This window comes from Cupressus sempervirens, chromosome 5 (genome assembly GCF_028749045.1).
Source record: "Cupressus sempervirens isolate cs-2001-9-10 chromosome 5, ASM2874904v1, whole genome shotgun sequence".
NCBI classification, from domain to species: Eukaryota; Viridiplantae; Streptophyta; class Pinopsida; order Cupressales; family Cupressaceae; genus Cupressus; species Cupressus sempervirens.
Genome location: NC_143122.1, coordinates 745,258,771 through 745,272,568, shown reverse-complemented (window position 1 = coordinate 745,272,568; position 13,798 = coordinate 745,258,771). Strand labels below are relative to the sequence as shown.

Sequence of the window (13,798 nt, the reverse complement as noted above, 5' to 3'; positions counted from 1 at the left end):
CCATATTTGAAGGATTTGTGTATAGAAATGTTTATGTTTTGATTCTTTCCAGTTAAAAAAAATCAGACAAAACTATTAGATTTCTGTTTTAATTATTTTCAATTTCGTGAAATGAACTACATAAATGTCACATTTCTGTTTTGATTCCATCTGAATATGATAAGAGAGGAAACAAAGAGTCGCCATGTGACATATTTGTAGCTAAAGAATCACTGTATCTGTTGAATATGAAGTGCAAATAAAACAATTAACAGAAGTGGAAATGAGAAAAAAGACAATAAACTGAGGCATGGAACATCGGATGTACATCGGAACAGGGGAAATATCTGTTATTAATATCTCAATTTGTTTGCACGCAGATCAATGAGCATACTTCAACTATATAATCCATAACTACATTGTACAGAATGTTTTATAGAAGTCTTGAAAGTGATGAAAAGTGACGAAAAGAGTATCATAAACTGCCTGTTAAGCTTCATTAGCCAACTGTATCCTTCTTGCTCAATCCCTCCACTCACAATTCAAACTTTTACACATTGTATCATTCAATAGAATTACACAGGACTATCTGCGCTTCAAAAAATAAGTAGAATACATCTGCATGAGAGGATTTTGTTAGTATCACCAATAATCTCTGCAAGAACACAACCCATCCTTGAAGTGATGGAAACGGTTTGCATCTCTCATAATAATTTCTCGCTTTACAATCTTGGATATGAATTTAGTGGCAATATGGCAGTCACCGCACACCCGGAGATTTTTTGTTATGTGGAGAGGGATGCCAGGGCTTGTACTGATAAGTCCAAAAGCAATAGCCAGCCTCTCACTGTGACTGCAAAGCATACGTTCCTTCACATCCTCATCTAGCTCTTGTAACACAAAATTTGTACTTGCTACATACCCTGCATCCTTCATCTGCTCTGTCAATGTTTCTAACATGGCATAAATCTTCTCAGATTGAGGATGTGATCTGTCTCCTGCAAGGAATGCATGAACCTGGCTATTTACCTCAATGAAGCTATATCCAGGAGGTTTTTTCACACCCCTTGCTCTCATAATTACTCTGACCTTTGCTACCTCATCCCACCTGCCAGCTGTGGCATACATATTTGATAACAACACATAATATCCCGCATTTTGAGGTTCTAATGCAAAAATGGACCCTGCAACTTGCACTCCTAGCTCAATATTATGGTGTATTCTACAGGCACCAAGTAAGGATCCCCACACGCATATATCAGGTTCACATGGCATTCCTTTAATTATATCTTGTGCTTCATTGAAATGTCCAGCTCGACCAAGGAGGTCTACCATGCATGCATAGTGCTTCAAAGTTGGTGTGATGTGGTAATCCTTAATCATGCATTCAAAGTAGTGCCTGCCCTCATCTAGCTGACCAGCATGGCTACATGCATTCAAAACACCTAAGAAAGTAATCTCATTGGGTTTCTTGTCTGTCTGTCTCATTTGGGAAAAAAGTAGTAGGGCATCTTCGCCATATCCATGTAATCCATAACCTACAATCATCGCACTCCATGAGACAACATTTCTGTTACTCATTTTGTCGAATACTTGGCGTGCCATCTCCACACTGCCACATTTGACGTACATGTCAATCAGGCCAGTACCAACAGAAATAAATGAATCCAATCCAGTTCTAATTACATAATCATGGATCCGTTTGCCCTGTTGAAGAGCTCCTAAATGAGCACATGCCGAGAGCAAGCTTACCATGGTTATAGAATTGGGTTTAACGCCTGCGTGTTGCATTTGATTAAAAACACCCAAGGCCTCATTTCCATGTCCATTTAAGGCGTACCCAGTAATCATCGCACTCCAAGAGACCACGTTTCTCTTAGGCATTCTATCAAACACTTGCCGTGCAAACTCAATACTGCCACATTTTGCATACATGTTCACAAGGGCAGTTCCCACAAACACGTTAGATTCGAACTCCTTCCTAAGTAAGTGCTCATGGATCCAGTTGCCCCGATGCAGAGCTCCCAGTTCTCCGCAAGCTGTAAGTGCACATACCACGGTAACACAATTAGGTATAACACCTACTTCTTGCATTTGATCAAAAATCCTCAAAGCTTCCTCGCCATATTTATTCTGTGAATACCCTGCGATGAGAAAAAGCGTGAGAGATAGAAATATTTTTGGATTTCTGACCAATCTTTTCATTTCTGAAAACAAAATTTTATAATAGGACAGTGTTCAAAGGAAAAAAGAGGACATAATAAGCACAAGGATTTCAGAGTCCATGATTATATGTGTTAACTAAGTTTGTTTTGTTTTCATCAACATTTGCATCACGCTGCTTAATCTAGTATAGTTTTAAAAAATGACTGTTTTATTAAAAAGTTTGATATGGAAAACACTGATGATAAATCAGCGATAGATTTAAGAACAATAAACATAATAATTTTCAAAAGCTTTACAATCGTGCCAGAGGATTCACTACCATTTCAACTTTAAGTTTAGGCTAGTCTAACAAATTTATGCGGGCACGCACAGATTTTAAGCTAATGGTTTGTTAGGAAAGTGGATGATCACGGAGTTCAAACTTTCCAAAGCTAAGCGATTGAAAGAGAGGAAAAACCAATAACCAACAAAGTATTACCTGCCTGAAATCATAGAAGTCCAGCAAACGACATCTCTCTCAGTCATTTTGTCAAACACTCGACGGGCATCCTCTATCAACCCACATTTCGAATACATGTCCACTAGAGCAGTACTCACATGGACATCCGATTCAAATCCAGCTTTGACAACGTAATTATGAACCCTCTTTCCATCTTGCACGGCTGATAAACCAGCACATGCCTTGAGTACGAATGGTAACGTCGAACTGTTTGGATTCTGGCATTCATAGAACTGCATTTGATAGTAAACCTTAAGCGTTTCCGTGTAAAAACTACCGTTCGCATACTCTCGTATCATTGCATTCCAGAATGAAATGTTGTCACCAGGTTTGCTAAATTTTCCCAGACTTCTCTCCTGATGGATTAGTCTGCTTGATTTGTCGAAAAGCAAGCGAGCACTCTCTAAATTGCCACATTCGGCATAAATGTTCAACAATTTAGAAGTTAAAGCGGCGTTTTGAGAAAACCCACTAATGAACAATTGGGCATGGAGTTGCTGGAGTTGGTTAAGATTTTTGCACGCCTGTAGTCGAGAAAAAACATCTGCATACTGGTAATGATAATAATTGTTTTTGTAGTCTTTCTCTGATTTTTCCTGCATTGCCTCTGGTTGGGCATAAATGGTAGCAACCAAATGCCATGTTTGAATTGTGATTTGTTTTGAAATACCAGAATGTTGGTGGAACAAGGATGTCCGTTGCATAATTTAGCATTGGCTATTGCCACTACGGCATTGCCAAACACAAAGATGGAAGTCTAATTTTCATATGATCTTTTACAGAGTTTCTCGCCATACAGTTAGCATCCACTACCTTTCTAGGAGTTTTTTTACAGATATTTTCAGTACAGGAAAGTCTATATCTATTATCTTCTTGAAGGGGGTTTCAGCGAAATTGTGAGACAAATTGTCGATCCTACACAATGTGTCAAGGGAAGATATGAGAGTCTGTTCACCCTTCCTAGATAACGAAAACTTCCCATTTGTTATTAGAGCAAGGTGTTTCCTTCATTTGCTAATAGCTCCAATGTAAACCATTTGAAATATCACATTTCGGAAAATATGAAGTGTCATATAATGACATGAGCTTGCCGTTTATACTCATCCTAAATAATTTTACAATTTTTATTTTTTACATAGTAAATAAGTACATTATTAGTAAATTTTTAAAAGATATAATAATAAAATATAATGTATTAAAAACTTAAATTATTTATTTCAATTAACTAATTAAAATAAAATTTTACAAATATGATTTTTTTTAACATGTAATGTTATTAAAATTATATATGTATGTGAAATTAATTTTTTATATAAATATAATATATAGTTTTGTGACTACTTAAAAAAAAATGTAATAGAGTAATACTATTAGTTTTGGAATGGACCTAGCCTTGGAAAAAAGGGGTTATATAAGGCAAAAACAAATCAATGCAATTGATAAGTAAATAAATTTTTTTAGAAATGTTTCAATTGTCGATCTAGTGATTGGGGCAAATTAATTGAATACTCAAATATTGCCTACGACATGTGCAATAATTAGTAATTGTACCTTAGGGTGCAATGGGTATATGGAAGAGATATCAAAGGTAAATTGATTTTTTTTTTGGCAATGATGATGTTTATATAGGGGAGAGGAACCAGTAGTTGAGTGGGGTCCAATAGTCAAATCACCCTCTTGTGAAATTTTATCCAATCTTCCCACAGATTTTTACTATATATTATAATTAGTTGATCTATTTGTAAATAGGAAAAAATCTAAATGTTGATAAAAAAAAACCAATACTTGAACACATGAAAACCTATAAATGTTATTGAAAAAATAAATAATTCATTAATAAGTGAAATAAATAACTTTTTGTCTCAAACAAAATATCATAGCTATCTAACATATGTGTGCCTCTTAAAAAATTAGATGTTCACTTAAATAAATATTGACATCTTAGTGTACAAATACTATTCAATAATGTCTTATCAGAAATATAAAAAGTGATATTAATAAATGTCTTGTGTTTTCTCATGAAATGTGTGAGATTGTCAAAAACTTTTAGTGTTCAATTACTATCCCTTTTTGTTAGATCTAGGTTGTTATTTGTTTAATAATGTGTTATTTTTATAACAACAATTTTATTGTTGTTGAAGTATTTGTCCTTTTTACGTTTAATATAAAACTTATATATATATATATATATATATATATATATATATATATATATATATATATATATATATATATATATATATACACACACACATGTTATACAATATTCTATTAACAACAAATTATATTTTTCAATTTAACTATTAGAGATTTTTAGATTAAGCTTTGGTCAAACATTTTAAAATGTTATTTTGTGGACACATTTCCAAATGAATTGTTCCTCTTCCATATGATGAAACTCTGTTGTGTACTTTTGTCATTTTCTCCCTCTTTGCTATAACTTCCATCATCTTAATACTTTCGTTTTGAGATACAAAACTCTCCCTCTTCCTCTTTGACATCAACTCTTCCTTGTTGAACTAAACTCTCCATCTTTGACATCAAATGCCAAAGGATACAAAATTTGAAGTTACTATGTACCTCTTGTATTGATTCATATGCAATATGCTCTGCATTTTACACCTGAAGTGTGACAATCTACATCAATCAGATAGATATTCAATGGAACTTGGTTGATGCATGACTATCTTGTGCTTTAGTGAACATCAGATAGGGAAATAACCCATAGTTTACCTCTTAGATACATAAATGCATCCTTAGGTAATGCCTTAGTAAATATGTCTTCTATCTGTGCCTTGGTGTTCACATATTCCAATCTCACCTCTTTGTCTTGAACCAATTCCCTTAGGTAAGGATACTTGATTGTAATGTGTTTTGTCTTTGTGTGCATCACAGGGTTTTTGGATATATTGAATGCACTTGTGTTGTCACAAAAGATAACCATTGGTTCCTTGATTTCCTCCTTTATTCTTGACAGTAATTGCTTGATCTGGATATTATGTTAAAACAACTGACTACTATAGCAACATACTCTATCTCTTGTGTTGATTGAGAAAAACAATACCGCTTCTTGCTTGTCCAAGATATTAATGGGTCAGTGCAAGAAGTTGGGTCTCACTTTTGGCCAAAAAGTGGAAGTGTTTTTCCTATTTTTGAATTTTTTTGTCAATTGAGTCAAAATTTGAGGCATTTAGAGATTGAATATAAAAAAAACTCCAGCAATAAAAATTTTAGTGTTCAGAATCTTGTTTTTGAATATGTAATTTATTTGTGTACCCATATGATAGATTATTTTTTTAGTATGGATCTTTAAAAAATCACTTTTTCAAAATGTCTGTTTCAAGACCATATCACACTCATGTACGGACACCATAATTTGACACAAATAAATGAATTTTCGCAAATATTTTTAAAGGGAGTTACCTAATACACTTAAGATTGATGAAAATATTTTTTCTTAACTTTTTATTGAATTATTATTATTATTATTAATTATTAATTGGCTATAAAGGTAAATTTTTTAACCTCTCATGTACGGACCACATAATTTGATCAAAATCTCACTTTTTTCAATTTCTTTTTTAACCTCAAAAGAATTGTATGTAGATTGATGACATATAAATTAATTTAAGAAAAATTATAAAATAAAAAAGTTATTAAAGTTTTAGTGAATGTCACTTTTTAATGTTTAGGAGATAGTTTTGATTAATAAATTATGGAAAAATATTAAATAAACTAATAACACTATAAACTTTACATTTGTGGGATCAGAACAGTAAGACCTATAATGGGTTTTTGTTTCATCAAAAAATTCAATGGGGATGACTATAAAAAAATTATGACAATACCATAAATTGTTGATTAAATGCCTTAGAAAAAAATGGATCACAAAGGCATGGCTTAGTGAGACCAAGCCTATGCCATGCCTTTCCCCAAGGCAAAACCCCATGCAAAAGTCAGGTGCCATACCAAATTTCCACTCATGTCTCAAGAATCAGGCACCCAATTGCTTTCAACTATTGTACCTAATTATTTAAAAATTGGGTACCCAATTTGTAAATGGGTACCCAATTTTTAAAGAACCGGGTATCCAATTTTTAAGCAATTGGGTACCCGTTGGGCCCCAAAAGTTGCCCCACAGACCAAATTTCAATGATTGAATAATAGTTTTGATCTGCAACAACGAATTCTATCATAATTTTTTTTTTCTTGTCCTCTTATACAATTTGCAAGCTCCTGATTCAAATTCAAAATTGGCAAACATGGGATCAAAACAACAAAGAAAGAAGAAAGAAAAAGTTTTGACAGATGAGGAGATTGTAGCAAATAAAGAGAATGAAGCATGACGTCAATGAGAGAGAAGATAGGGAATTAGAGACTTGAACAATGTTTCAAAGGAGAAAGACATTAAGGATACCATGATGGATGAAGAGGTCAAAGAAGAGAACCCAATACAAGAAAATTCAGTTGCACATTTTAATCATGCATTCAATACAGGTGTGTCTCCAAACCCTCACATTTTCTCTCATGATGAAATAGGTGATTTTTCAAAAGTAGATTATGATTTAAATGATTTAGATTTTCTTCATGAGAAGCAATTATCAAATGATCATGCACAAAAAAACTCCAATTGAAATGCATGCCCCAAAAGAAATACCAAGAAAAATTGAAAATGAGATTCAAATTCCAAATAACAATGAAAATGAAATGTCAATTGAAAATAAAAATTGCATGAATGTAGACATAGAAACACCAACTACTGAACAAACATGTCAGAATGATAGTAAAGTGTCTGGACATAATTTCAATATTCCTAATGATGTGTTAGATAATCTTGAGGGATTGGTTTCATGGAGACAAATTAGGACACATGCTAATAGGTTATATAGGCATTTTTTTTATAATAAGAAATTTAGGTTTCAATGTTAGTTAAAGTTGCAACTAATTAAAATGTCTAAAATGCAAAAAGTATTGAGAAAGTTGGGAATGTATGCAAAACCAAAGAATAAAAATGAGTCTTAAAAACAAGTTGTATACACTGTTGCTAGTGCCTTTGATGTTATTGGAAAGAGAATTCGGTCTAAAGATAAGAATGCAACATGGCGAGCAATAATAATAGCTTTAGTTAACAAATCAACATCTAACAAAAGATTGATTAGCAACATAGTGGATATCTTAATGTGAATTGCAAGACTTTAGAAAGAGTTGTAAAGAGAATTGTTAACTTTGAATGTGATCCAACAAATATTTTATGGACTTCTAGTGGTAGACTCTCGAGATGTGATATGAAACTTACTAGTGAAGTCAAAAGTTTGATTGAAAATTTTTGGCATGATAATACAAGAGTATCACCTAATTCAAGAGATGTTCTTAAATTGAGAATTGGGTCAAAAATACGTGATCCACATCCTAAACACCTTTTGGACATGACTCAAACTGAATTGTTTAAAAAAATTTTATATGATAAGGTATTAAATATTACCATTAGTCAAAGATCTTTTGAAAAGTGTAAACCATGTTATGTAAGGATTAACAAGGAAAGAATCACATGTTTTTGTAAAACTCGTATTCAATTTCTTTACCATTATGATGTATTTCGATCTATATGTGGTACCATGCATAGTAAAGAAATGTTGCAGGAATGTGGTATAAAAATAACACCTCAAACTATAAAAGATTTCATATCAGGTATGTTTTGTAAGCCACCTAATGATCAATACTTTCTTTTCAATGCATGTCTTTCTAGTACATGTGATATGTGTGGCAATCTTTCTTTGTTAGATGAATATTTGCATTAAAATGCTTTGACTACTTTTGGACAACAATTAGTTGAGGTAAAAAGATTCAAAACTATTGAATATCCATTGAAGGATGGGAAGATTGGAAGAAGGTTTGATCTAGTTATAGATAAAGTTAGTTGTCATGCATTTATGGATGAGTTTAAGAGTGTGATCATACCAAAATATGTTAAACACTCTCAATATTCTAGATGGCTTGATGGACAATTTTGAATATGTAAGAATACATTTCCAATTGGTACTATACTTTTAGTTGTTGACTTTGTAGAGAACTACATGCTTGTATCGCAAGAAGAGGTACAACCACAATATTACATTTCAGTGCAAGTAACAATTTATGTTCATATAGTTTATGGGCATGCACCTAATAGTATAGAGGAGGATCGAAAAATATTGAAATAGTACCTTTTTTATATGAGTGATAATAAAATCCATTCATCTAAGTTTGTCCAATATTGTTTCAAGGTCTTTTATGATAATTTAAAAGAGAGACAAATTCAAATGACACAACATTGGATGTGGTTAGATAATTGTACATGACAATTCAAGAATGCTAGAATGTTCTATTGGTTGAGTAGGACACATAGGCAAACTAACATCCAACATGTGTGGAGTTTTTTTGAGGCTGCAAATGGTAAAGGAGAACATGATGGTGTTGGTGCATGCATGAAGAGAGCCCTTAGTAGAGAGCAATTAAAATTTGTGGAAAAATCTAAATTCGAAAATGCACATGAGATTGTCGAATGGTGTAACAAATATTTATACAAGGGATCAAGTCAGAACTCTAGAATCAAACATTTCTTCTACCTAGTTGAAGAAAAGAATATCCTTTCAAGATATGACTGTGATACAATTAGTGGGTAAGCTAAATGGCATTCATTTAGGAGTTTAGATTCTAACACTTGGACTATATGGACTAGGAAGCTTGCTTGTTTTTGTCAATTTTGTCTTGTAGGTGAATGGGAAGAATGTGAGAATACAAAATGGATTGAATATTGGCAACAAAGATCATTAGCACCTATTGACATGCATTTTGAAGATGATATAGTAAATGAAGGCCAGAATGTTACTTTTGCATTAGAAGACTATGATCGTATTTCAGACCTCATAGAACCTAGTATGCACAATTTAATTAGATTTTGTTGTGATCTTATGCTTCAATTTATATAATCTGCATATGTACACTCATGTGATTAAATTTTTTCTATACTCTATCTTATCTTGTATGACATGTTTATGTTTTTATTGCATATAGTGATAACGATGGACAGACTAAGTATTGGCTAGCTAGATGTGTGGAACTTAAGAAAAAATTGACATGTCATCAAGTAGACGATGATGATTTTGAGTATCCAATTGGGTCTGTCGTTGTAGCTGGCACTTAGCTACATAGATACCTAACAAGAAGAAATGGTTTGCCAAAATTTGAAGACTACCAAACTGAAAAGAAAATTTTACACTATTCTCATTTGGTTGTCGCAACAAATATCAAATTAGAAAGATACAAAGGGAGACCCACCAATAATGTATTATGGACAATTTCAATGGACGAGCACGAGACAATCATAGATGCATTGCAAAAGAAAGAGGATGCAGATGGTACAGTGGGATGACTACAATTAAATCAAACACATGTAAGTTTTTTCTTTATTGTATTATTTATATATATATATGTACTTATATAATTTAATTACATGTATGCTCGTGCTATCAATACCAATTTAGAGAACTTATATATACCTCTTATTTAGGCCTCAGTTACAATTTATGCAAATTTAAATGTTAAAGTGGATCAAACATCAACATCTTGTGCAATTTCACATAGTAAGTACATATAAATTACACATATATTTACATAGTTCAGATACCTCATATTAATTTATGTGTTTATTAACATGTGTTTTTGTTTTACAATTTTATTTTACAAGACCTCGTTTGAAGAGATGTGTTGAACGAATTTTATATTTTGAGTTCACTTCTATAAATACATCATTGACATTGTCTTACATATATTGTGAAATATGTTGTACAAACTAATTTAAAAATGATAGTTTACTTTTATTTGAAAGTTAAAGGTATGCACTTGATAAATTATAAATTAATTGTCAATTTAAGTAATGACCTCCTATTTTTTCCATTACTTTTACATTGAAGCATGTTTAAATTAATGTTTGTTTGAAGTTTCAAATTACTATTGATAGTAATATTAAAAACAAGTCACTTGTACATGATAATTTAAATATCATTACTCATTGTATTGATTATATGTTATTGTTATGTTGATACTTGACATGTATGTTTAACCATGTTAACCATGTTAAGTGAGAGGGAGGGAAGGATGAAGAGAGTGAGAGAGTCCAAGAGGTTTCTAAGAGGTTTTGATGGATTATAAGGGTTCCTAATGAGTCTTAAGGGGAGATAAGGAGTCCTACCAAGTCATAATGTGTGTTATTTGTTAAATAATAGGTCTTAATATATCTTATTAGGGTGAAAATGCCTTATTAGGTAATAATGAGTCTTACATTACCAAATGACACATAAGGACCTCTTATGATACATTTTTAGGTATTTTTATCCTTATATATGTTAAGGGGACCTAGGGAGTTCTACTAGTTCATTATGTTTGTTATAGGTTATAATAGGTATTGATATAATTACTAGCACATAATAGGTATTGTTAGTTAATAATGAGTCTTAAATTTCCAAACAACACATTAAGATCACTTATGATACATTTTTAGGTACGTTATCTATACATGTGTGTCTTAAGGGGATATAGGAGTCCTAATAGGTCATTATGTATGTTGTAGGTTATGATAGGTATTGATATGTTTACTAGCACATAATAGGTATTGTTAGGTATCAATGAGTCTTACATTACCAAACAACACATTAAGATCACTTATGATACATTGTTAGGTATGTTATCCATACATGTGTGTCTTAAGGGGACATAGGAGTCTTAATAGGTCATAATAATTTTTATAGGTTCTAATAAGTCTTAATATGTATTATTAGGATATAATAGGTATTATTATGTAATAATGAGCCTTACATTACCAAACAACACATTAAGATCACTTATGATACATTGTTAGGTACATTATCCATACATGTGTGGCTTAAGGGGACATAAGAGTCCTAATAGGTCATTATGTCTGTTATAGGTTCTTATAGGCATTTATATGTTTACTAGAAAATAATAGGTATTGTTAGGTAATAATGAGTCTTACATTACCAAAATACACATTAAGATCACTTATGATACATTTTTAGGTACATTATCTATACATGTGTGTCTTAAGGGGACATAAGAGTCCTAATAGGTCATTATGTCTGTTATAGGTTATGATAGGTATTGATATGTTTACTAGCACATAATAGGTATTATTAGGTAATAATGAGTCTTGCATTACCAAACAACACATTAAGATCACTTATGATACATTTTTAGGTACGTTATTCATACATTTTTTAATCTAGTAGGTCAATTTTATTTGTATGAATCTCAATGCATAAATTTGATGTGATATTTATCCAATAATCTTTTTTATATTAGTATGAATGCTCTATAAATAGTTAAAATTATTGTTCATCTAGCATATATACTTACAAAATGTGTCATATGTTCATGAATAAAATATGTCAAAATAAAGAAAATGGTTTGAAAACTTAAAACGTGATGAAACGTAATAATATATACTACATACACAAGCATGATAAGAAGTCATAAGAAAATAGTTCATGGTCTAACATACATCATAACATGATCTATGAAGTTAAAAAATACATATATGATATAGTTTTAACTGTCCTAACACAAAGTGTATACATCATAAACTATATACATCATAAAAACACAATCTACAGGTGCCAAAAAGACCTAATCTATTTGATCGAATATCCTCTATACTCCCTGCAAAGAGGACTCAGATGGATCATCATGTGTAATATGAGTCGTCTCATCATGTGGGACACCCTGTGAGGTAGATGGATCACCCTGTGTAACATGAGGCACATCTCATCATGTACATGCTTAATTGAAATGGGTTTCAAAATCTAGCTTGCAAATAAATTAAATGTTCACTACATAATAAAATAAATACCACATGAGATGGGTGTTCCTCAGTAATGGGAGGAAATGCACTGTGAAAACTACCAAATAAAACAATGGTGAGGCCCTGTAATTTACAATACATGCATTTTTAAAATTTGATTTTAGAGCATAATGAACTATACATTATGTACATAAACCACAATACTAACCTCAAAGGACAATGTAGGTACCTCCATCTAGCTAATTCCTATGCTCTTAGCAACACTCATGGTGACATAGTCCTAAAATTATGGATACATAAATGTTTAGTCAAAATTATATATACATGAATAATTACAAAGTATGCAAACTAAAAAGTACATAATTTGTACACTACATTTTTTATACACTATAAATTTAACATGTATATATATCATACCTGAGTAGTAGCCAATGTCACAAATGTGTCTACATGTATACTAGCATGATGATCATAAGATGGAGTGGAAAATAGACTATATCGAGGCCTGTATGAATGAGTATGATATGGCTCCTATTCGTAAAATCAAAACACATAAAATATATATGTACATGTGAGTCAAAATTATTCAGATTATAAGTTAATAACAATGTACATACATAAAAATAGTACAAATTATTTGTCTTTATTCAAAAGTTCATACTGTATGTATTTGAGGTTGTGTCTCAGTGGTAACTGGAGTAGGACCTTTACTAACATCAAACTGTGTAGCTGTGGACAATCCCTACAAAATTAGATAAAAAGAACATATGAGCACATGTTATTAAATTCGAGTTCGAATGTATGTTTTTATAGTGTAATTCAAAGTGTATACCATATAAGGGACATCAACGTCTGTAGGTCTCAAAAAAAGACTATACTGCCTCCTAGGAGGAACAATATCATCCATCCTCTGTTATTTCAAAAGTACAAATTAATATGGTTAATACAATTACACATGTATGTAGAAAGTAAATAATTATGTGTACTTTATATTTAAATTAAAATTAAAATTTTACCTGTTGCTCTTGACTCTCTCCAAGTGCTCCCTATTGCATGAGGTCAACAAATGATGACACATCTATCTCGTCACTACCATCACCATGGGCAACACATACATCATCATCAAAATCAGCACCTTCAACATAATGGTCATCATGTGCTACATCAGCATCGCTCTAGGGGCCTATTTATATGCCTCCATAGCTAGTACAAATATGTCCAAGTGGAGGAACATGTGTCACCTGCATCCATTGCTATACTAAATTGCCCAAAAGGGCACTCAAATGGGTAAGATTAGA

At 32.0% G+C, this 13,798-nt stretch overlaps 1 protein-coding gene across 1 annotated transcript; it reads right to left on the bottom strand.

Moving 5' to 3' along the window:
* Nucleotides 1-304: 304 nt before the first annotated feature.
* Nucleotides 305-3,647, bottom strand: LOC149558066 (pentatricopeptide repeat-containing protein At3g12770-like). The gene is made up of 2 exons (XM_089832469.1): nt 2,628-3,647; nt 305-2,123 (listed from the first exon to the last, which is right to left on the bottom strand). The coding sequence occupies exons 1-2, from the start codon at nt 3,346-3,348 to the stop codon at nt 622-624; spliced, it is 2,223 nt and encodes a 740-aa protein (XP_089688595.1). The 5' UTR covers nt 3,349-3,647; the 3' UTR covers nt 305-621.
* Between the last annotated feature and the right edge of the window lie 10,151 nt (nt 3,648-13,798).